The following is a 23,980-nucleotide window of genomic DNA, read 5'->3' as shown; positions in this document are numbered from 1 at the left end:
TTGTTTTTCAGTTCTCTCGAAATGACTCGACACCATACCAAAGTCTTTTCTTTCTTTTTATTCAACATTTTGTTGACGCGTCTTCATTCGTTTCAAGTCGGCGTCTCTCGTCTGACGTGGATAGAAAAGTGATGTTTACACCTTTTATTAGTGAACACCGTTAGCAAAACAAACCGCGATGAGACATTTCTACTGAGACGCGAGAAATAAAAACGGCTGAACCGAGAAAAAAAAAAAATACTTCTCTAATCCGAGTCGACGCGTTACGGACACTTTGAATCCCCACTTTGAATATAAAGTAAAAAAATGCAGATGTGGGACAAGTCTATGAGGAGAGTTTAATCGCTGTCTGACGCGTCGTTGTTGGAGGCCTCGGGTTCGGAGGCGTTGTCGGAGCGCCGCGGCGAGCCCTCGTTGTCTGAGCCCGCCTCGGATCGTCGGTCGGATCCTCGGTCCGACACCGCGGCGGGCGAAGCGGGCCGAGACCCGTCCGATCCCGATCGGCTCTTCTTGCTCTCGTTGTCCGACTGCTCCGAGTCGGACTGCCGCAGCACCCTGCGCTTCCTCGCCGGGCGGTCGCTGCCCGAGTCGTCGTCGGAGCCCGCGGAGCGTCTGGGGCTGGCCGCTGAGCGCCGGGGGCTGCCCCCCGCCTCGCTGCCCGAGGGGTTCCTCCCCCCGTCTGAGTCGCTGTCGGAGGCGATGCGCTTCGTGTGGCCTCCCCCATCGTCGGATCCTGAACCGCTGTCTCTCTGGTTCCTGTTTTGGGGGGAAAAAAAAATCAATGTTGTGTCGAATTTCTGTCGAGTTTCCAGCACTTGTTGGAGAAGAAAAATCTGACTTGTTTTTTTTTTACCTGTCCTCTGCTATTTTCAGTCCATCCTCATCTGAAGATGATTCAGAAGAGGAGATAATGGCCTTGGACTTGATCTTCCCTTTGAGAGACGGTGGCAAACGCTCAGGTTTGGACTACGTGTGAGAAATGGAAAAAGCAACAAGTTAGCTCATACAACGTTATTTTTTATATATTTAATTATAATAAGAGAGAGAAATGGTGAAATACAAAAAAAAAATTACCCTCTCGATCCTCTTGCGTTCTTTGGGTTTACGCTGCTTCCTGGGCCGCGAGTCGCCGTCTTCGTCATCACTGTCGTCATTTCCTCTAGTTGGTCTGGAACAGGAAAAAATGGTCATTAATTTGTGCATTTTTTTTTAACGATTTAACAGTCAACATTTGGCCTTCACTACAGTAGAGTCACCTCCTCCTCTTCTTCCTCCTCTCTCCATCCTCGCCCTCCTCCTGCTCACTGCCGCTCCCGCTCTTCCTCTTCTTCTTCCTCACTGGAAGATCCTCGTCAGAGTCATCGTTGACAAACTCGTCCATGTCTCCTCCTTTCTTACGCTGTGAGGGTAAAAAAAAAAAAAAAAAACATATATATTACCGACGGCGCTGATTTCCATACGGTTTAAGATCGCGCTGCCGGTTTCTGAGACTCACGCGTCCTCCACCGCTGCCTCCCTTCTTCTTCTCTTTGGAGGATTCCTTCGAACCTTCTGCGAAGGTGAGCAGGTTCTTGGTCTTCTCCACGTACAGAGCTCTCTGCTCCAGGAGCTTCTTCTGCTCCTCCACCACTCTGCTCCGTTTTTCTTCCTACGGATCAGTCGAGGGCGACAAACCAGACAGTTGACGCCAAACATGAGAAACCACGACATGGTTGTTGTTTCCTATTGTTGGACAGAGGTTTTTTTTTTTTTTTTTTTTTTTTTTTACCTGTTCCTGTTTCATCTGCTGCCGCAGTAAATCCCTCTCCTGCTCCTGTTTGGCCCGGAGCTCCTTCTCCTCCTCATCTTGCTTCCTGGCTCTTGCCACGTGGTACTGAGCCTGACTCAGCAAGTCGGAGCACTGTCTGTAATAACCACAACACATCCATACCATAGTGATGTTATATACAATGGTAGACAACGGCAACTATAAATCACGGTGAGCGTAACATTTAGGAGGATTGAATACACGACTCGGACGTACGTTTGATTGAATACACGACTCGGACGTACGTTTGTGTGGGCGTGTGATGGATTTAATTATAAAATCAGTTGGTTTTTGTAGCCTTGAAATACGCCTTTTATATGCAATGCTTTCCCTGACATATATGTTTATATATATATACCCTACATTGTGTTATATTACAGTGGTGAGAGCAGCGATGCTGTGTGCTCTAGAGACAGTGACACTGAGGAAAAAGACAGGAAGCAGAGCTGGAGGTGGCAGAGATGAAGATGTTGAGGTTCTCTTTGGGAGTGACGAGGATGGAGAGGATCAGGAATGAGTTCATGAGAGGAACGGAAAACATGGATAGATGTTTTGGAGATGAGGTCAGAGAGGTCAGAATGAGATGGTTTGGTCATGTACAGAGGAGGGAGAGTGAATAGAGGCACGAGGTCTAGAGGAAGACCAGTGAAGATGTATGGATGTAGTGAAGGACGACATGAAGTTAGAGGGTGTGAGAGAGGAGGAGGATACAGGTTGATTCGCTGTGGCGAAGGGAGCAGTCCAAAGGAAAAGAAGAAGATTGTGTTGGCATGTAACACGAGGATGGATTCACACTGACCTTGCTTCAGAAGCTGCAAGAGCAAGGTCAAACCTCATCTTGTCTCCAGACTTGCTGAGGTAGCTGAAATACCTGTGTGAGGAGGAGGAGGAGGAGGAGGAAAGGGGATTAACGGGCTGAGAAAACAGATCATAAATGAGACCGAGCAGAGGATACAGTATGTGGAGTGTCGTCCGTGTCGGTACCTGTGAGCCAGCTCGAGCTCTTTGACGGCGCTGAGCACGGCCTTCAGGTTGCTCTTCTCGTCCTTCAGCACCAGCGTGGCCAGTCTCTGAAGCACCAGGGCCACGTTGAACATCAGCACGGTGTCGCTGGGCGCCACGTGACGCGCCTGGTTTGTAACGCACCAAAAAAAGACGTTAAACATTTGCGTATTGTTTTGCGTCAAACATTTGGAACATTTTCTCTTTATTTTACCTTCAGTAGCATCTGCTTGCAGTCCTGGAGTTTACCACATTTGAAAAGCGCCCGCGCGAGGTACAGCAGCACCTCCGTGTTCTGATATTTGTAGAACTTCTTCAGGCAGTTCTCGTACTGTGGAGCAGACGAACATATTTCACTGTATTTCCAAACTCCATCTATCGCGGTTATTAAACGCTTATCCCGTACGAGCGTCTCACCATCTGCACGGCGCTGATGTACTGCTTCTGCTCCACGTAGATGTGAGCCAGGTTCAGCCAGACGTCGCTGATGTCCGCCGTGGCCTCTCTCACCTGAGCGAAGACGTCGCGAGCCTCTCTGAAGTAACCCTTGTGGGCGAGGACGGCACCTGCAGAGAACCATGTGTGTCACGTGCAGTGTTGTCGTACACTAAAGACTAAAGAATGACAACGGAAACAACAACATTGAAAGCTGTGCTGACCGATGCCGTTGGCGGCGTAGAGGTTCTTGGAATCATTTCGCAGGACTTGTTTGTAAATGGCCAGCGCTCGATCCTGATGTCTCTTTTCCTGTCGGGACAGAATCACAGATACCAAGACGTCACATAGGTGATAACGAGTGACCGAGCCGTGAATCTTATTCTGTGTCGTCCACACAGAATAAGAGTCCCAGCAGGTATTGAACATAATCGTTTTAAAACCTCCTTCATCTGTTAGACTTTTTAAATACGGCTGCTCGGGGCCAAAGGGATGTGCAATGTTTTTTATGGTGTGTTTTTAACTGCTCCATTAGTGCCTTTATTGTGTTATGATCGTTATTATTATTGCTTTTATTGTGTTATGAGGAGTCAAAGACAAACATCCCTGTGGGACATTAAAGTATATATTAAGTGATTGATGTTTTCCATATAAGACGACAGGTTTGCAGCTGGGAAAACATAACGTAAAGTTACCAGTGAGTAACATTTAAGAATGCATAATCACTTTAATATGTAAGTGTGCATGTAAGTGCTATTTATAGAGGACGTCAGCGTGTTTCACATCAAGGCAGAAGCTTAATAACAATTAAATAAAAACCTTCTCTCTGTCTCTGGTTGGCTGGTGCAGCGTCTGCAGCCAAACGTTGCCCAGAGCCAACATGGAGTATGTGTCGTTCTGCGTGGACGGCTGCTTCAGGATACGTTCGAACTTCTTTTGGCCCGGACCCCACTCCTGTTTTGCCAAGTGAAGGTTTCCGATCAGGGACCAGGCGTCGGGATGATCCTGCACCACAGAGCAAACGTCAGACGATGACAGTTTAGCGTCAGACTTCGTTTGTCGGCGTTAAAACAGACCAAACAGAAGTACCTGGTTAATCTGCAGGGCTTCTTTGAACCAGTCTGACGCTTCGTAAAAGTTGCCTTTGTCTCGAGCCATCGCTCCAAGACGCAAATAACCTGTGAGACAAAACATGTCGAAGGTATTTCAGACAAGAAATGGTTTCACACCATCTTTGTTTTTTAGTGTGTGTCGTGCTTACAGTCCACGTAGTTGGGATGCTCCCTGAGAATGTTTTTGTAGAGTTTCTCAGCTTCGTGGAATTCACACATGGCCTCGTACAAACGGGCCAGATTGTAGGAGGTGGTGACAGAAATGGCATTGTAGTAATGCTCGTCGTGCTCCCCCTCAGCTTTGGCGCGGTCCAGAGACGCCAGGAAATATTTCTGTAGAAATGGCAGCATTGTTTGTTTTTTATCGCGATGTAGATTTATTGCAACGCCATCCGCTGTGGCTACAGTCGGGGCTGGTGCGTGTCGTTAGTTACCTTAGCTTCTCCCAGATTCCCCAGTCTGAAGTGAAGAGCGCCCAGGTTGTTGAGAATCTCAGGAGGAACGTCAGCCTGCACCTTCTCCTGCAGAATTCGAGTGGCTGTGCCGTAAGCAGACAGCGCTCCTTGGATGTCCGTCTGCTCCAAGATCTGCGCCAGCTCAATCCACGCCTCCACATCGTCGGGATACTGCTCCGTTACCTTCTTTAAATGACCCTTAGAAAACAAACACATCCAGGTTAAAAATATCTCTCTACAGACACGTCGACATTGCGTTCAGTGAGAGGATACTTACTTTGGCAATGTCTCTCTTCTCCTGGTCGTCAGATGTTGCGTAGAGCGAGCCCAGGATTTTCATGGTTTCATAGTTATTGGGATAGGCCTTTAAGACCTTTTCGAAGCACTGTGCTGCGTTTTCCTTGTCTCTCCGGTACACGTACATCTGTCCCAAACCGAAGAAGGGCAACACGAAGGTGGACGAGGCAAACTGAGTGGCCTGGTAGTAATACTGAAATGCTTGGTCGTAATCCCCCTGAAGAGAAAAGTCCAGATTTTAGTGTAAACACAACAAGGAAAATGAGCAGCACGCTGGCACGCCTCTGGGGCGGAGCTTACCTGTACGTGAAAGGAGCGAGCTAACTGGTAACAGCTCTCGGCCTGCATGGCTTCAACTTCAGTGTTATGGAAGGCGTGGAGGGCCAGATGCTGCACTTTACCGTAGTCCTGACAGGAAACACACACCACAGTCATGAGTAAGAGCTTAAGGACACGGGTTTAGATGTGTGTAATGGTTTAAAAGGGTTAATTTAACCCGTGTTTACCTTTTTGAAGAAGAAGTGGTTAGCGAGGTGGTTGAGCACCATGGGGTTGCTGGGGTCGATGGTGTACGCCCTCGACAGGAGCTGCACTCCGTTCTTGATGGAGTCCGCCTCCTTGTTGTTGAGCTCCAACACGGCCAAACCGACGAGCGCTCCCACGCACTTTGAGTTCAGCTCGAGGGCACGACCGAAGGCCAGGCGAGCCTTCTCCAGTTTGCTCAGCTTCACAAAACAGTGACCCATGCCCAGTCTTACCTCCGCTGGTAAGAGAGAGACAAAAAGAGATAAAGGGATGAGTTATATGTTACCGAAACAATCCATTATCTGAACTCATGTGATGACTTGGTTGTTTACCTGGGCATCCAGGATTTGTACGTAGAGCCTTTTTGTAGTATGCTAGTGCTCCTCTATAGTCCTTTTTATTGAAGGAGATGCAAGCTTTACCTGTTGAACAACAATGATGATGTGAATTAGAATAGTTCAGTCAATCACAGCAGATCAATCTCCGTCACTTTGATATTTTACCAAGTAAAGCAGGGATGTTGTTGGTGGACTGATTGAGGACAAAGTGGAACTGAGCATCAGCCTGGTCCATCTTGTCTCCTTCCAGCAGACAGAAACAGGCTCTTCCCAACAAGTGGTTCTAAGTGACACAAGAGCATTTAACATTTTATAGAAATGTAAAAAAACAGCAGTCGCAGCAGTTTTTTTTAGCTGACGGACACGTTTCTTACCTGATCGTACATGATGATCTTGTCTGCCATGGTGTACAGCAGCGTGGCCTGCGTGATGAGCTCTTTCTTGGCATCTTTGTTTTTCTCTTTCCGCGCTTGCTGGACATAATACGCAGCCAGCGTGTCCAAACAGGTCATCTGGTCTTTCTCGTGGTCTCTGTAGTCCAGGTTTCCGTCGATGCGAGCGGCTTCTAAAAGCTTGACAAAGTCTTCCGTTTTGCCCTGCTTGTAGTACTCCAGCTGAGTACAAACAACAAACGCGACATACATGAATCACTTTGGATTTGTGTCGTCCGTATCTTTATGACACTGTCACTGTAAACAACATTAAGACTCACCGCCAAGGCGATCCATATGTGCAGCTGCGTATGCTCCTGCTTCAGAATACTGATGACCTCGTCTCCTTCTGGCAGCTGGTCAAAGTCGAGCTCAATGACCTGCGAGATGCAATTAGTTTACATTACAGAGTGTCAACAACATACTGTATGTAAACAAGACTTGTTTAGAACAAGGGGTTGGTAAAGATTTTTACAGCGTCGCCGCTTAAACTGTGATAACTGTCCTTTTATCGAGTATATTCAAAGAAATTAGTATGTATTTTATGGCATTTAAGGATTTTTCATCAGTGTGAAAAACCAACACACAATCAAGCAGTTTACTGTCGTTTTAAAGGCAAAGATTCACATCATCAAGGGTTTTAATCTAGAGCTACACAATATATCATACAGTTACAATCACTGCAATTTACATATTACAACAGATGTGTACATATTGCAAAGACTGCTTGAATAGGAATAAATGTAAATTGTTCCTTGATGCCTATATACTCAATTATTCCTTAAACATGCTTAAAATGTAAGGTTTTAATTTCAACAACACAGGTAGTAGGGGATGTTTTAGTTAAGATCCTAACTTTCTAAAACAAAAAACATGTTATTTGAATGAAAATAATGTTTGTTGTCAAATCAGAAATACATAATTTACTGATATATAAACCGATTCACATTATTGTTTTAAATCACACCAACTTTACCTGTAAGCCTTTGTATTTAATTGAATTGACTGGGAAATAGAGAACTACAAATACGACATATTCTAACAAACTTCCATAAAACAGCAGAGACCGAGTACAGTTAAATAACTTAAATCGTGACCAGAGCTAACATTTATAAACGTAGTTCACATGTTATAACGCCTGTCTTTGCTGATTCGACATAGACGAGTGTTTACATCAAACGCCACTAACGTTAACGAACTAATCCTAGCTAGCGTTAGCATCGAGGAACAGTCTAGCGCGGCGAGATTCATTTCACACAAAAAAACACCTTTTTAAATGTTTTTTTACCTCATCGGTGTCCCGTAAAGGGATCTCAATGGAGCCTCGGGACATCGTGGCTGGCGATAAATCCTCCTGAAAGCCGATTTATTAATTTAAAACTATCTGCTCCCCGCGGTGTAACAGTGGTTTACTTCATGCTTCCGATAGGAAACAAATAAGGGTTGGAGTGCAATCGAATTTGTGTCCGGCCAGAAAAAGAGACCACATCAAACATTGGTTCCCCAGGACAGGGACGTAATGGGACACTGGTGGAAACGCGGTTGTATATTTCGTTAATATGGTTTTTACGATGGTTTAAATGTGTTTTTTAAATAAATAAAACACGGTATAACATGTCCACTTTAATATGCTGTCGTACATTAGAAAATAACATCGAAATATTGATAAGAAGTCATGTTTATGTCGCCATGTTTAAGCAGGTTGAGCTATTAAATCCAGGGACGTTTGTTAGTTTGTTTGCTTGTTTGCTTGTTTGCTTGTTTGCTTGTTTGCGTGTTTGTTTGTTTGTTTGTTTGTTTGTTTGTTTTTCTGTTTTTCTGTCTGTCTGTGTCGTTTGACAGGCTCCAAAGGACTCTTGCCTTTGGTGGCTTTGGAACAGAGTTAAGGTAAAAGTGTGAAGTATTGTACACATGTGATGCTAGTTTTTCCTCAATGCATTTCTAATATGGCAGAAAATAATAATAATAATAATAATGATGATGCTGATAACAATAGTTGAACATTCCCAACTAATTATGCTGAACACTTTATTTAACTGTATAATTGTTTGATAAACTGGAATTATTGAAATTAGGGATGTGAATCTTTGGGTGTCTCACGATTCGATTCCGATTCTTAGGGTCACAATTCGATTCAAAATGGATTCTCGATTCAAAAATTGATACCGTGCAAAGTGTGTTGAGGCAAATTATGGCATCAGAACAATAGAGTTTGTATAAGATAATGTGATCACACAAAGGCAAACTTAAGACAAAAGTTCACATTTATTCATTCAAAACAAATAAAAACTTACTTCCTGTACAATAAAATAACTTTCATAAATAAAACTTTAGGCTAGCTGCCTTTTTCTCACAGAAGTTACAAAAATAAACTGTACACAAATAACACAAACTGGTGTTTTATGTGGTTTTTCAAAATAGATTTTTGAATTTTATGAATCGATTCAGAACTGTGGACGTTTAGAATCTCGATTCTCATGTGAATTCGTGAACTTTAGAAATGTTTGTCTGCTGGACAATGACAAAGGGTTTGTATTTGTATCGCCATATTGTTGGGGAGCTTAATTAGGAAGTGTCGTGTTTGTAATCTCTTCATGCAAAACTCTTAATATACCTGATTTAACTTTGTAAAGAAACCATTGAAAACAGAAAGTTGCATAAAATAAAATACTCCAGTGTGTATTTGTTACCCTCCACAGTAACAATAACAAACATGTAACATTTGCACCTATACAACAAGACAATGTATTCTCATTTTAGCTGAAATAAAGATGTCAGTCATTCTGGACGTAAACCAATTTCAAGTGAATTTAAATTTCAACATCATCTTTGTCACGGAGCTCTGCAGGGCAGCATTTTGACAGAAGTGGGCTGAGGGAGTGGGGGGGGTGAGGGTGTGGGGGGGCTGCAGGATGTCAGCTGCTTTTGATGTGAAGCAGAAGTGTGTGTGGGACACACACACACATATACACACATAAGAGCATCTTCAGGATTGTTCTGTGCGAACATCACAGTGAATTAGATCAACACAGGACAACCAATAATGACAATGTGATGTTTTGTGTCACCATTTCTTCAGATTGGACCGACGATCACTGAGAAGTAAGAAGCTATTCAACGATTTGTTTCCTCTGAAAAATAATTGATGGTTTAGTAACTTTTAGGACATGTTAATCTATACTGTGTCACATTTTCTTCCTGTGTGTAGGATGACAGTAAGCGGATGGATGATATGTCGTCTCTTGAGGAGAAACCACATGTGAGCAGGTTTCACTTCACATCTTACATTTTTGGCCATTTCATGCCTGTTGTTTTTGTTTGTTTGAGCAGCATGATTCAAAAAAGTAAAGGATTGATTTTGATGCAATTATCTGGGGATGTAGGTTAAGACCTAAGGAAGAAGTGATTCACATTTGGTGATGATGCAGACTGATCTGGAGCCAGGATTTTCTTCTTCTTTTAATAGTTGTTGTGAAATAGCACAGTTTATTGACCTTGTGGGAAAAATCGACAGCGTTGGCAGATGTCTGTGCTCTCTGGGCGATAACTCTAGTTTGAATGCATGGTTCTCTTTGTTTTGTATGTATCTCTGTTCTGTGAACTCTATTTAATTTGATTTATTCAAATATCAGGTGATGTAAGGAACGTGAAAAGTCCAGAGACTCAGGAGAGACGAGCACGATGACGGACAACAGCAGTGGTACTTGTTGTCGTTCATTGACTTCTTTGTAAAAGCATAATCACACAGTATAGTAAATGCACTGTATTAACTTGCTCTGCATGTTTTCTGTGTGAAGTGTGGGAGTCTCCCGGTTGTGGGACGACGACGCTCGAGGACAAAAACGACTCGAGTGGATTCTCCGAACATGAGCTTCTCGACATCATGTACGACACGTGTAACGCCTCAGACTCAGGTACGCGGGATTAATAAATCTTATCTTAGAACAGGCCGAAATACTTTTATTATTAATCCCTGCGTCTCGCTCCTCCTCAGGAGAAGTGTTGGCCTCCAGCATCGTGCAGTATCTCAGGACCATGACGGCTCAGAGCTCAGGGCAGGACAAACTGGCTGCTCTGGAACAGCTGCTCGACCCGGACGGTCAGGACCCACATGTGAGCAGAGACGCTTTCCACTCTGCCATGAGAGAGTGGATCAGACAGTGCAGCCACGACAGGTGGGGATTAAACTTTCACGTCGATATGGTCAATGTCAATGTCAACTGTATTTATATAGCAGCCAGTGGCTGTAAAATGTCTTTACAGTAAAATATGCAAACAATGGTTAAAACAATAAAAACAATAAAGCAGATAAAGATAACAAATAAAAGCAACTAAAATCCACCAAAGGCCAAAGTGAACAGGTGCGTTTTAAGTTGGGATTTAAAAACATTTACCCTTATTTCTAACACTCTTAGAAATAAGGGTTCCAAAAGGGTTCCTCTACAAGGACTGAGGTTCTACCTGGAACCATTTGCTTCTGAAAAACCTTTTCCAGAAGAAAGGGTTTTTCAAGGGTTCTTGATAACACTAATGGTTCCAGTAAGAACCATTTTGATCCAGAGAACCCTTTAAAACCTCTTTCCTGAATAAAGGGTTTTAAAAGGGTTCTTGGTGGAACCCTCCAAAAGGGTTCCAGGTGGAATCCTTTATAAAAAGCTTCTACCTGGAGCCAAAAAGGGTTCTCCTATGAGGACAAGCCGAAGAACCTCATATGGTTCTACTTAACATTTTTATTTCTAAGAGTGTGGCGCGTACCATAGAGTGGGAGCGGCAACTGCGAAAGCTCGATCACCTCTAGTTTTTAAAAAGGATCGAGGAACGTTGAAGAGCCCCTGATCAGCTGATCTACACTCTTAGAAATAAGGGTTCCAAAATGGTCCTTCTACCAGGGCTGAGGTTCTACCTGGAACCTTTGGCTTCTGAAAAACCCTTTCCTGAATAAAGGATTTTAAAAGGGTTCTTGGTGGAACCCTTCAAAAGGGTTCCAAGTGGAACCTTTATAAAAAGGTTCTACCTGGAGCCAAAAAGGGTTCTCCTATGAGGGCAAGCCGAAGAACCTGGATCTGGATCTGTCTTTGAGTGTGCAATGATATGTTTAATCATCGTATTCAAAGCTTCGTCTTGACTAATTCCAACGTGTCAGCTGATTTTTAACCATCATGGTTGCTGTCACTTTTCTAACCAATAACTGCTCTGTTGATGTAATCATTTAGAATGAGTTAAGAAGACAAAAACATAGTTTGTTTAGCACTTCATTACAGTGGAAAACAGAGCTAATATTCAAGAAAAGAGCAAACTAAGCAGAAGAAAGAATCATCGTGTGACTGAAGAAGGAAAAATACTTTAGACTTTAAAAAAGGTGAATTCAGGTCATGAGACACTAGATTCTCTGTGCCCATTAATGTGCATATTCAAAGTTCTGTACTAACACACTCTGACCTGCTCCTGTGCTTCAGTGCTGATGTGGATGACAGTGATGTTTCCTGGCCAGACTCCTCTAAAGAGCCTTTAAATGGTAGGCTTACAAATGTCTTTTTACTTCTTTAAAAAAAAACTAAAAACTATTCACTGAAGGTGTTTTCCTCTCAGGTTTGGATTTCTCATGTTCTCAAAGCAAAGCAGCCTCCTCAGAGAGCCACCAGTGTTCCTGGTTTGTTCTTTCACTCACATTTAACCACGACCTCCTGTGATCTCACATTATATCACAGCTCACTATGAACCGTTTGCTTGTTTGTTTGTTTGTTTGTTTGTTTGTTTGCCCTCAGTGATGGAAAGGACCTGTTTGCCATCGTGGCTGAACTGAAGCACGCTCACCACAAACTGAGCGAGCACAACAGCAGCCTGATGAGGACGGTGGCTCAGTGTGAAGACGTCAACCTGCAGCTCACGCTGGAGATCACTGAGCTGCGAGCGAAGCTGTCCAGGTGGGATTATCAATCTCTAATCTATCATCAGTTCACTTTGAATTACTCTGTGGGGGATTAGAAAACAAACATTTTAGCAGCTTGACCCTTGTACTTCCCGTTCACCTGCCTAAATGTCCTTTCAAGGACCTCAAGGACATTTTCAAGGACTGATTCATGTCCAATCCAATCCAACTTTATTTATAAAGCACTTAAAAAACAACAGCAGCAGAAACAAAGTGCTGTGTGATCTAATAGACCTACGAACAGACAATAAAACAATAAATATACTGTTGAAAATATAAAAACAACACAAATAAACAGGTCATACATGTGTGAGATCAAAGGAATACTTACTAGTAAATGTAGGGATGGCTTTTTCTCAGCTGACTGTGGTCTACCAGTTACCATTCAGTCATATCCACTTTAAACAACAGTCCTTCGTCACTCGTTCCCATTCTCCATTTCCTTGGTCAACCCAAGGATCATCTAAATTATGACGAGGTGTTCTTGACTGGACATGGGAACATTAGTTCTTATTCAAGAATCTTGGCTAGGACTCCCTTGAGAAATAGGTTTAATCTCAATGGGACTTTCCTGGTAAAGTAAAGGTTAAATTCATGCAATTCATGACACATTTTTTCGAATATAAAATGTAAAAAAAGATGTGTAAAAACAGTAAAAGTAAAATACACCAGTAACAAATAAAGATAATATGTGCAGATAAATAGAGAAGCAGCAGAGGTAAACGGTTTTATTATTATTATATAGAACCTTTTTTATAAAGGTTCCACCTTAAAGGGCTGGATCAAAATGGTTCTTACTGGAACCATTAGTGTTATCAAGAACCCTTTCTTCGGAAAAGGGTTATTCAGAAGCAAATGGTTCCAGGTAGAACCTCAGCGCTGGTAGAAGAACCCTTTTGGAACCCTTATTTCTAAGAGTGTATCGTCTGCCAGAAATCAAATTTAAAAAAAAAAAAGGGAAACAGAGCAGGAATCAAGGATTTTTAATTGAGGTAAAACATGGAGGTTGTAAAATAAGGAGGTTGTGCACTTTTAATATTGTGCAAACTGAATAAAATATAAAACAAACGGAATAATTAGAAACTCTTGCAGTATAGATGACAGAGTATGTGTGTCTGTGTGTGTGTGTAGTTCTCAGCGCTCTACAGTGAGACTCAGATCCCTGACAGAGGAACTAGAGGACACTCGTCGTGCCTTTAAAGAGGCCCAGGACAGAGCCACTCGTACCCAGACCAGCTGCAACAAACTGGTACGTTAAACAATGAACAGCCTCCTTACTGATGCTTTATAGTCACAGTTTGATGTTTATCCTTACACTGACCACACACAGTTACACAAAATATGTGTTCATTTTCAGAGCAAAGAGGTCGAATGCCTCAAAGTCCACATCAGGAGGCTTGAGGACAAGGTAGCGTAGTGTTATCTTTAGTGTTATTGTAAATGCGTGCGCTTATAAATGCGTAAAAACACACGTTTTCATGTCCACACAGAATGAAAAAGTCACCTTTGAAAGGACGTGTTGTGAAGAGAGCCTCAACAAAGTGAGGAAAGTTAACACAGAGTTAAGGGTAAGACAAAGACCACATCTGCTGTTTCTCCATAGACAGGTTTGCACCGACGGTTAAACTGAATCTGATTCATGTTCACAGGGAGAACTCGAGGAAACGCTGGTTATGTTGAAGCAAAGAGACAGAGAACTCACAAAGGTAAGTTAAAGGTAATCACTGAACACGTCACATTTGATTATGTCTTTAACTTTGTTTTCAAATGTTCCTGCGCAGAAAGACGTTCTCATGGATAAAATGAAGAACTCTCACGTGGAGAATCACAACATGATCATGGTAGGAAACACATGAACTTAATACTTGATAATGTTAAGCTAAAATGTCTATATTTAACCACGTTAAAAATACATTTAAATGCAGTTTGACACTAATAAATTCAGATTATGCAACATTACATGTGAAACTTTTTATTGTGTTTATGTTTATGTGCATTTTAAATGCACAATATTTCACGTTTATTCAACACAGCTTCTCTGTTGTGGTTTTTGCAGGATCTGCAGTCAGAGCTGACGAGATTACAGGAGCATTCACACCAAGTTCTCCTCAGGTGTGTTTAATAAATAAAAACAAGTCACAGCAGCAGAATTTATAAGGAGTTTTGCTGCCATTTTAACGTCAAATTTGCCGGAGCGCTGAGGCCACACCTTTTGACGTAGAGAACATCCTCTCACGGTTTTTAACTTGTCTAGAACACGTGGACCGAGTTTGACGCGGCTAGCTCAAACATGCTAGGACGAGTTTGTTCAAATGCAATGCGTAGACTAGCCCTTTTTGTTTTTTCCAAAATGGCTGACTTCTGGGTGGGTGGGCGGAGCTAATGGAAGTACATTGGAAATGTGTTTGGAATCATGAGAACAACAAGTGCAGCAAGTGTGGTTCAAATTGGAACAAATGTGTGTGACTTGATAGACATGATAGAAAAAATCCTAAATTTAGCATTTAACACAATTTTGGCCAAATTTCCTGGGAAACCTGCCAAATTTCGTCATGATCCAACAACATTTTTCGGATCATGACCTGACTTCTGGGGGCGATATAGCGCCTTGGGGCTACAGACGGGTTTGTGCCCTATTCTATTATCAAATTTTTCACTGACCTGACCTCCATGCTAATTTTCAAGAGGTTTTATGCCTGTTAACCCCCTGAAAAATTAGCACAAAGTCGGTGAAAAATAATAATCTCAACAGGATCAATAGGTTCCTTGCACTTTGTGCCAGGCAAAATGCATAACATAAATAATGCAACCCATAAATGAAATATGAAGTCAGGGATACTTTGTACACTTATGTTACAAAACTGTTAGTTTTTTGTTAAATAATAGGTAATAATAATAGTTTGAAACAACATTTGTATTTTTAAAAAGTGGACACAGGGCTGAGGACAAGTATAAAATGTAAAACAGATGGCTCATCGTTCATATTATTGTAGGAATTAAAGGTGCATTATGTAATAAATCTAAAGCAACTGGCCATAAAATCCTCCTAATATGTCACAGAGACTCAGGAATAATGTTCATATAACACATTGAACTCACCAACAACAACAGTACAGACAAAATATTTGCATTAAAAAAAAAAATATTTTGCAGACTGCAAATCATGTTTATGTTTTGAAATTATGTTTTGGCGTCATGTGGCGCCACCTACCGCCGTCTACCAATCATTGCTGTCAGTAGAGTCTCAGCTGCCGAGCAACCACGGGTTGCCAGTTACGTCCGAAAACGAAACCCAAAAGACCTCGGTATTTTGAATTTGAACGTAGTAACTGTTTTTGGCCACATTCTTACATATGGCACCTTTAATGATAATAGTTCTAAAATGTGAGTCTCAAGGTCTAAAAGTGGACACAGTGTTGAGGACAAATAAACTTGAGTATAAAATGTAAAACAGGTGGATCATCGTTCATGTTATTGTAGGAATTAAACATATTTGGGATAAATTAGACATAATTACACAAATAACTGTTGAATCGTCTAAAACTCAGGTACGATCGACACCCCGTCAGCTCTCAGAGTCTCTACGGTCGAGATCCTCCGAACCGCCGCTCTCTGCAGATCGAGATGCAGGACATGCAGCAGGTAGGAATGCCTCTCCTCTCTCCTCTCTCTCTTGGCGTATATCTTAAATATCTCGCATTATTAAATGTCTTTAACCGCCGTTGACCCGCAGCAGCAGCAGCAGCAGCATCACCGCGGTCTGGACGACGTCGTTGGCCTCCCGCCGCTGCACACGCACGGCGATGACATTCAGAGCATCATCCACAAGCTCAAGAGCGCGGAGATCGCTCATCTTTTGCAGAACAAGTATCCAGAGAGGGTGAGGAGAGAGAGATCATTATTATTATCCATGCAATAATGTGTTTGAGCACAGTTTGTCTCGTTTCACTGCACAGGACTCTGCTCCTGTAGAAACTCAGGGCAGGACGTTCCCTCAGCGCCAGCAGCAACAGGCAAGCATCAAGCAGCGGCTTGTCAACGTGTACGTGAGATTTTTTACCTCCTTTTCTCCTGTTATGGTAACAGAGTGGGTTTGTTTGATGTTGCTCTCTGGTTCTTAGATGCTTTGGACTTGCCAATAAAACGGGGTATCTTGTTTGACATTTTGAGTTTTTATAGGCGTCGCTGTTATGCAACAGGGACGAGGCTCCTATCTCGTGTGCACGAGCCTGGAACAGGCATAAGTGCACTTTTAGTGCCCCACGGTAAATACAGACATAGCAGAGTGTTAAAGACATGTTTATAAAGCTGTGGTGGTGGTGGTTTCAGGCTGCAGGAGCTGGAGCTGCAGAAGTGTGTGTGGGAGGAGAGCGGCGAGAGAGTCTGGGACAGGGAGCAGAAGCAAAGCCAGACCGCCGGGTGCAAGGCTCCGGTCCAGGACGGTAAGAAGGAGGCCGTGGTGAACTGGTGGAAGGCCCTCGGCAGCGTTCAGACGAAGGCCCCGGCGAACGCACCGCGGTCGGTTCCGGAGCGCTCGGAGACTCAAGAGAAGCTCCAGCAAGCAGAGAGGACCGTCAGTGATATGCGGGAGCAGGTCTCCCACCTCCAAGCCTCTCTCAGATCCGCACTGGAGCGAGGCGCCGAGCGCAAGCGCGCTTCCGTCCGCCGCGTCGACAAAGAGACCAACACGGAGAGACGCGGCGCGGACAAAGCCGTGGGGACGGAGGTGAAGGATCGGAGGGATGCGGCGGTGATCACCGAGGTCACGGGGGACGCAGCGGCTTCACAGCAGGAGCGAACTCGGCTTCAGGCGACGGCCGGCGGAGTTCTGTCGGCGCTGAAGAGGATGGAGGCCATGGTCACCAACGCTCTGGAGACGGCCGAGCTGGTGAGAGAGGGCGAGCAGAGGGTGAGTCAGGTCAGGGCGAGGATGGAGAGCATCACTCAGCGCGTGGAGGAGGCTCTGGGCCGAGCCGGCAACACCGAAGTGCAGCTGAACGTCCTGGAAGCCAAGACCAACGAAGAAGAAGAAGAAGAAGCTCCAGATCAGGTTTGTTAGAGAGAATGTTCATTTGCTTCATGTCAGAGTGAAACTTTACAGAAACTTTAGATTAGGGAACACATTATTATTTGTTTTAGTTTTCCTTTCCTTAGTTACACCAAACACACTAGAAAAACACAAGTAAAATATGATCACACTACAGGAAAACAAGAGTGGGATTTCTGTTCTGTTTACTTTAAAGCTTTCATAGAGTTTTCCTACCATTTTAACATCAACTTTGCCAATTTTGGCCAAATTCCCTGACAAACTCACCAAAATTTCGTCCCGATCCAACAACATTTTTCTGATCATGACCTGACTTCTCCTGACCTCCATGCTGAATTTAAAGAGTTTTAATGCCTGTTAACCCCCTCAAAAATGAGCGCAAATTCAAAGAAAAATAATAATCTCACAGGAACAATAGGGATTTCACGATCACAAAGTGCAATCACGAGATCCAATTGAACTCATTTCTCTGGCTTTTATAATTTCAACATATTCACCATTAACTAGGTGCTTACTAACATATATAAGTCACATACTAGCCCTTTATTAGTAAATTTGAAGCACATATTAACACCATAACCTTATTCTACCTCTATTACAACATGAATTAAGTTTTTTCCTATATAAGGTGTTAATACGTGCTTAATATTGACTAATAAAAGGCTAGTATTTATATGGACTTATATGCGTGTTAGTAAGCACCTAGTTAATAATATGAATATGTGTTGCCTGATCTAAAGTGTTAGCAACACGACGACGTTTCATTCAACAGCAATACATAAAGTGGGGAAAATCATGCAAAGGTAATTACGGCAATTATGTGGAACATAAAACACTAAATATTGTTGAAGGATTTGCATAAAATATATTTTTAATATATTACTATAAAAGAATGTATGTAATTACTTATAAACTTATTTCCAGACTAAATTCCTGGTATGGCTGTCATCTCATGTCCTCTTAAAAACCAAATGATGAGCCCTTATTTTGTGAGTCTGCATATTTAAAAAAAAATTTTTTTTAATTGGTTGAATTCTTTGGAAAAAAAAGCAAAAAAAAAGCAAAAAAAAGAGTTGTGGGAGCCTTGTTAGAACATGCGTATGAACACATGATTGTGTGTATTTTGTGCTCAAATTTCACAGAAGTATTTTGAGCAGTTTAGAAAATAATGTCTGGACTGTCCCAGCAAATGTATAGATAAAGAGATTTATAGCTAATTACTGATATTATCTGCACTAGCGGTAAACTAAAATGTGTATACTGACAATAATACTAATCCAGTAGTTTAAGTTTTACATCATTTTCTAATGTAGTTCACAGGAAGTTACAGTTTTCTCACTGTACTTTTCTTTTTTCTGTTCTTCTTATTTTTGGGGGGAAGTATCCATGTATGAGTCTCTCAGCGCTGCCGGCTGATCCTGGACCAGATGCCACATGTGTCACGACCGAGTCCAGTGTGGAGTCTGAGAACAGAGACAGAGCCGAGTCTCCTCCTCCTCCTCCTCCTGCTCCTCCTCCTCCTCCATCATCATCTCCTCCTCCATCATCATCTCCTCCTCCCGTAATCCCAGAAGTCAGCAGCGAGTCTCCACAGCTCCCCATCGATGGTATGATGATGGCTGCGTTACACAAACATGGCTTCAGCGCTGTCATAGTTGCCCGGTACATACACTGTAGGACACAAATAAATAAACGTTGCTTCCTTTTCAGTCGACAGTCCCCCGAGGACGTCTGCAAATAGACCGTGCAGATATATTTATATTGAGCAGCTGGTACAGTTAGAGAAGACGCTCTGAGGGAGTGTGTTATTCATCAGAAAGGGTCAAATATGTTTTAAATGCATTTTAATTCTAATTGGCAGCACATTGGTGTCGACTTTGAAACTGATCTGAGCCCAAACCTCTGTTTAGTGAATCTGTTCCTGATTGTTTGGTTGCTTCTGAAGTGGCTTTGTATAAATTCATAAGAACTGGAAAAGCTTATATATGACATTTATCACAGCTGCCAATGAAGAGAAGGAATTCAGAAATACGAATGAAAAACTCAGAGCAGCAGAGTTTCACCAAAGCTCACGAGTCTCCAGCTTCATATCGACTTAAACATTAAGTGTTCTCAAACGCTTCCTTCAAAACATGTTGTACCTTTATTTCCTTGCTGCACATTTGTCCTTTCCCTTAATGTCTCAGAGTGCAGACTCCTAAATTTAAGTATTTGTATCTGTAAGTATCTGTAATATAGATGTGAGTTGGGAGTATACAGAGTTTTCTTGATTAATCAATAATCGTTTGGTCCATAAAATGTCAAAAAACGTTAAAAAACCTTGATCAGTGTTTGTCAAACCTGGAAATTACGATGTTTTCGAACGTCTTTGTTTTGTCCACGAACCGAAATGATTCAGTTTTAATGATTTCTTTGTTTATGTGGAGCAAAGAAACAAAGAAAATATTCACATTTAAGAAGCTGAAACAATCAGAAATCTAGTTTTAATCATGAAAAAAGCTTCAAACCGATTAATCGATTATGAAAATAGTGAGTGGAACATTCAAAAGATTAGAGAAGGTTAACTTAAGTTCACCTGTAAAGATAATAGTGCATTTTAGGTGCATTCTGAAATTGAATCCAAAAGCCAAACATCCCTAACTTTTTGTGAGTATTGTATTTTAGGATACAATGTAAACGAGAAGAAACCTACAAAAAGTTCACTTGAAAGCAGGATTATAATAATCCAGGACTATTAGACAGTCTGCCAGCTCGTACTTAGTTACAGTTGAATTCTCCACCTCCATTAAGGCTTTTAAAACGACTAAACATCTACTTTACGCTAAGAAATATGCATTAGCTTGAGATATTAAATCAGCATGAGGCAATTAGGCGGATCAAGGTAACATTACAAAGGAATACAAGCTTGTGTGTGATGAGTGAAGATCCAGTGGAGAGTGGAAGTAAATCATTATGTAAAAGCAGTGGGTCTCTGAAGGCCTGAGTGTGTGCTGGGTATAAACAACAAGCTCTTTGATGAACAATCTGTAAATGAAAGGAGGCCGAAAATAGCAAAATGGTGTGAATGGATTAGTGGTGAAGCTGAACCAGAGCAGGATGAGACACACACTTCAGACTGTTGTTAGACATGAGCGTCTGATGGTGTTTGAAGTGAATTAGAAGAACTAGTGCAGTGTGCAGGGCAAATGGATACATTCCTGAATTTCAAAAAATCATAAATTCCTTAAGAAGTTTGCAAATATTTTCAACAGATCCTTGTTCAGGGCGATGCTGACTATTATGATGGTACATTTCAAGTCATTCCGAGATACTTTTAGTTTTTTTGAAGAAACTCCGCTCACTGTCAAAGTGCATCAGGGCAAAAGGATAATTTCCTGAATTTTCAAAAATTCATTACAATTATTCCTTAAGAGATTTGCAAATATTTTCAACTGATCCTTGTTCAGGGTGATGCCGACTATTATGATGGTAAATTTCAAGTCATCCCGAGATACTTTTTTTTTTTTGCTGATGAGCCGCTGCCTGCCTGGTGCAGCATGATATATCAGTGAAAAATTAAAATTCCTCCAAAAAAATTGAAAATCAAGGATGCACACCATAGGGTCATGCTCAACCCACATCCAAAGTCTTAGGGCAATCTGAATAACGGACATTTGTGTCACCTGTCATCTCGTCATACACTTATTTGCTATTTTTTAGAATCTACTGAATGCACTAAATCTGTTATTTGTTGCTGTTGAGCTGCTGATTCACACACAGTGCGTTGCTGCTGCTATCATGATATAACCAGCCTTTTCCTGAGGGCTCCTAAAGCAACACAATTACCTTCACTCAGGCCAAGAGCTTTTCAACCAGCAGATCAAGTGCTCCACATGGTTGCCAGGTTATTGTTGCTCATAGTTATGGGGGGGGGGGGGTGAGGGGGGGGGTGTTGGTGGGTGAGGGGGTTAAACACTTCCTGAAACAAGAGTTACAGTCGTTAGTTCCATTTTTACAGGACAGAAAACCCAATTTTTACTTCTTCCCCGTTCATTTTCTCTTTCAGTTTCTCCTGCACGCACATACGCTACATACATGCTCTGTTTACCTGATCATTCTTTACCCATCATGACATTTGCATTGCGCACAGTTCCCTTTCGAATGCAAATCAGCTCTTCTCACTGTGCGTTTGTGCTCCGGCTCCAACAGGTGACTCAGGACGAGGAGGCAGCAGCTGCAGCAGCAACGAGGTGAGACGCTGCTGCTGCTTTATTATTCTCTAAAATATGATGGGATTTATGACCTCAGTGTGTTTTCTGTGGGTTTTTGTGTGTTCTAGCTTTTTAATAGACCTTTCAGTAATGTTTCATTCATTAGAGGATGCTGTTGCACGTTCTTTCCAGCTTGCAGTGGAAAGACAAAGTGCAGCTGATTTTTCTAACGGTGTGTTTTTGACCATTACTATATTATACTATATTATAATACCTTTATTTGTATAGCACCAGTTTACAAAGTAAAAAATACGTACACACATATAAACAGTATAAAGATATTAAATAGGTAAATATTAAATTGATTTACCGTGCGAAATGAGATAAAAAAGGATAAAAAGATTTTAAAGAAATGATAAAACGAGATATATATTATATATATAATTATATTACATGTAGCTCTGAGGTTGATTGCATTACCCTACTGTATATATTATCTATTCTATATTACTTTTTAATCACCATTTAATTCACCATAGCTACAGTTACAACATTGTAATAGTATATAGTGATTTTGGTTTGTAAAATGCAATTCCCACCTTGATAATAATGTGATAATAAGAAGATAATATTATAGTGAGACTTGGTGATGAGTTTAATACCTTCATATAGAAATGTTTGTGCGTCAACACTGATAATTAACCATATTGTAAAGTTGAAATCCATACTAAACTGGTATTACCATAATATTATTTACCTAATACATTATTTTTTATCATACTATTATACTACCGTTCAAAAGTTTGGGCTCACCTGTACAATTTGTTTGTGTTTTCCATCAAAAGTCAGACTTTTATTCATCAAAAGAGTTGCAAAATGAATAGAAAATACAGTCCAGACATTGACAAGATTAGAAATAATGATTTTTATTCCAAATAAAGCTGTTTTCAGCTGTGCTAACATCATTGCACAAGGGTTTTCTAATCATCCAATAGCCTTCTAACACCATTAGCAAACACAATGTACCATTAGAACAGTGGAAATGGGCCTCTATACACCTATGTACATATTCCATTAAAAACCAGACGTTTTTACCACATTTACAATGTATAGAGTGTATTTATGATTAATTTCATGTTATAATTATTGTAAAAAAGTGCTTTTCCTTCAAAAATAAGGACATTTCTCAGTGAGCCCACACTTTTGAACGCTAGAGTACATCATATTGTAACTGTACTGTATTTTTAAATGTTACCAACAACTTTATCACAGTAGTTAGCAGTAAACAAATGCATCCTTTATTACTGATAACACTTTAGTTTCGGTGCTTTTGCTTTAATTCAGATAAAAGGAACATTTGACTCTTCTGCACAAATTGGTCTATTGATAAACGATTCCTTCCACACTTGCGGCGCACGTTAACTCAAAATGTGAGGCTGTAATTGTTCACTGTGAACATCAGCTGCGTTGCCTCCGAACAACGTGACTCCCGTTTTTTACAGATTACAGTTTTTTTTTTAAACTAAAAACTTTCACAGCTAAACAAAAAGAGTTGGAACGGTGCCGCTCACCGAGCAGAGAGGAGTGGATGTGTGGATTCCTCTGGACTGAAGAGTAAACACTGATCTGACAGTAATGTAATCTATCTGTGTGTCCGTCGGCCGCTCGCAAACATGCTTCATTCTATACAACAACAACACACACACACACACACACACAACAGTCTCCTGCAGCTCTGAGACCACGACTGCAGGAACCAAAACAAATAGCATATTTCTCTAAAACTTCCATTTAGTAGATGAGGGATGATCACACACACACACACACACACACACACACACACACACACACGCACACACACACACACACACACACACACAGCAGCCCACAGAGGCACACAGAGCCCTTCTCCTTAAATGGTCAAAGCTCCCAGGAGTGAAAGAAAGGCTGTAGCTGAAAAAAGACACAGGGAACAGAGTGGACGAGGAGGAGAGGAAGGAGAAGCCCTGAGGCTGGAGGAGTTTTCTGAGGGTGACACTTTGTGACTGTGGGAAGTCAGAGTCAGTCTGAGGAGGAGATCAGCAGCAGCAGTGAGTGACTGTGGACTCAGGTAATGTGCAATGCCGTCTGTGGAGCTGTGTTGTCTTTTAGAGTTTGTCGCGGTTTCAGGTGAGATGCAGTTTCAGCTTCATTAGGTCGAGAGTTTGTCGAGCATTTCTAACTAGCGTCGTTGGTGGACTTTAACCTGGTGTTTGTCTACAAGTGGCAGATCTTATATTTATTTGATCTTCTCTCGTTCTCCTGCCTGATCTGTGCATCACCTTCTGTCCATTCAATCCTCTTTCTCACACTCTCCTCTGCCGTGTTATCTCAGATTGTGCAGCTCCACGGCAGCCGCTTCCCTGCTGCTGC

The 23,980-nt window shown here is 41.9% G+C and overlaps 1 protein-coding gene across 1 annotated transcript; it reads right to left on the bottom strand.

Moving 5' to 3' along the window:
- Positions 1-186: 186 nt before the first annotated feature.
- ctr9 (CTR9 homolog, Paf1/RNA polymerase II complex component) lies at positions 187-7,821 on the bottom strand. Its single transcript, XM_083891736.1, has 23 exons — positions 7,691-7,821; positions 6,684-6,782; positions 6,346-6,585; positions 6,137-6,254; positions 5,966-6,055; positions 5,615-5,871; positions 5,409-5,516; positions 5,089-5,325; positions 4,791-5,009; positions 4,506-4,689; positions 4,334-4,422; positions 4,064-4,249; positions 3,469-3,556; positions 3,227-3,375; positions 3,024-3,140; positions 2,792-2,937; positions 2,607-2,678; positions 1,769-1,904; positions 1,496-1,648; positions 1,257-1,399; positions 1,075-1,168; positions 854-966; positions 187-756 (listed from the first exon to the last, which is right to left on the bottom strand). The coding sequence occupies exons 1-23, from the start codon at positions 7,733-7,735 to the stop codon at positions 339-341; spliced, it is 3,501 nt and encodes a 1,166-aa protein (XP_083747862.1). The 5' UTR covers positions 7,736-7,821; the 3' UTR covers positions 187-338.
- Between the last annotated feature and the right edge of the window lie 16,159 nt (positions 7,822-23,980).

This window comes from Microchirus variegatus (genome assembly GCF_963457635.1).
Source record: "Microchirus variegatus genome assembly, chromosome: 6".
NCBI classification, from domain to species: Eukaryota; Metazoa; Chordata; class Actinopteri; order Pleuronectiformes; family Soleidae; genus Microchirus; species Microchirus variegatus.
Note: the sequence above shows the minus strand (reverse complement) of the source record. Positions and strands in the feature narration are given on the sequence as shown.

Coding starts and splice junctions, on each gene's coding strand:
- ctr9 (XM_083891736.1), bottom strand. CDS start 7,735: ATGTCCCGAGGCTCCATTGAGATCCCTTTACGGGACACCGATGAG. Junction 5,517..5,614: donor ACCACTTCTTCTTCAAAAAG/GTAAACACGGGT, acceptor GTTTCCTGTCAG/GACTACGGTAAAGTGCAGCA. Junction 3,376..3,468: donor CTACGCCGCCAACGGCATCG/GTCAGCACAGCT, acceptor GGTTCTCTGCAG/GTGCCGTCCTCGCCCACAAG.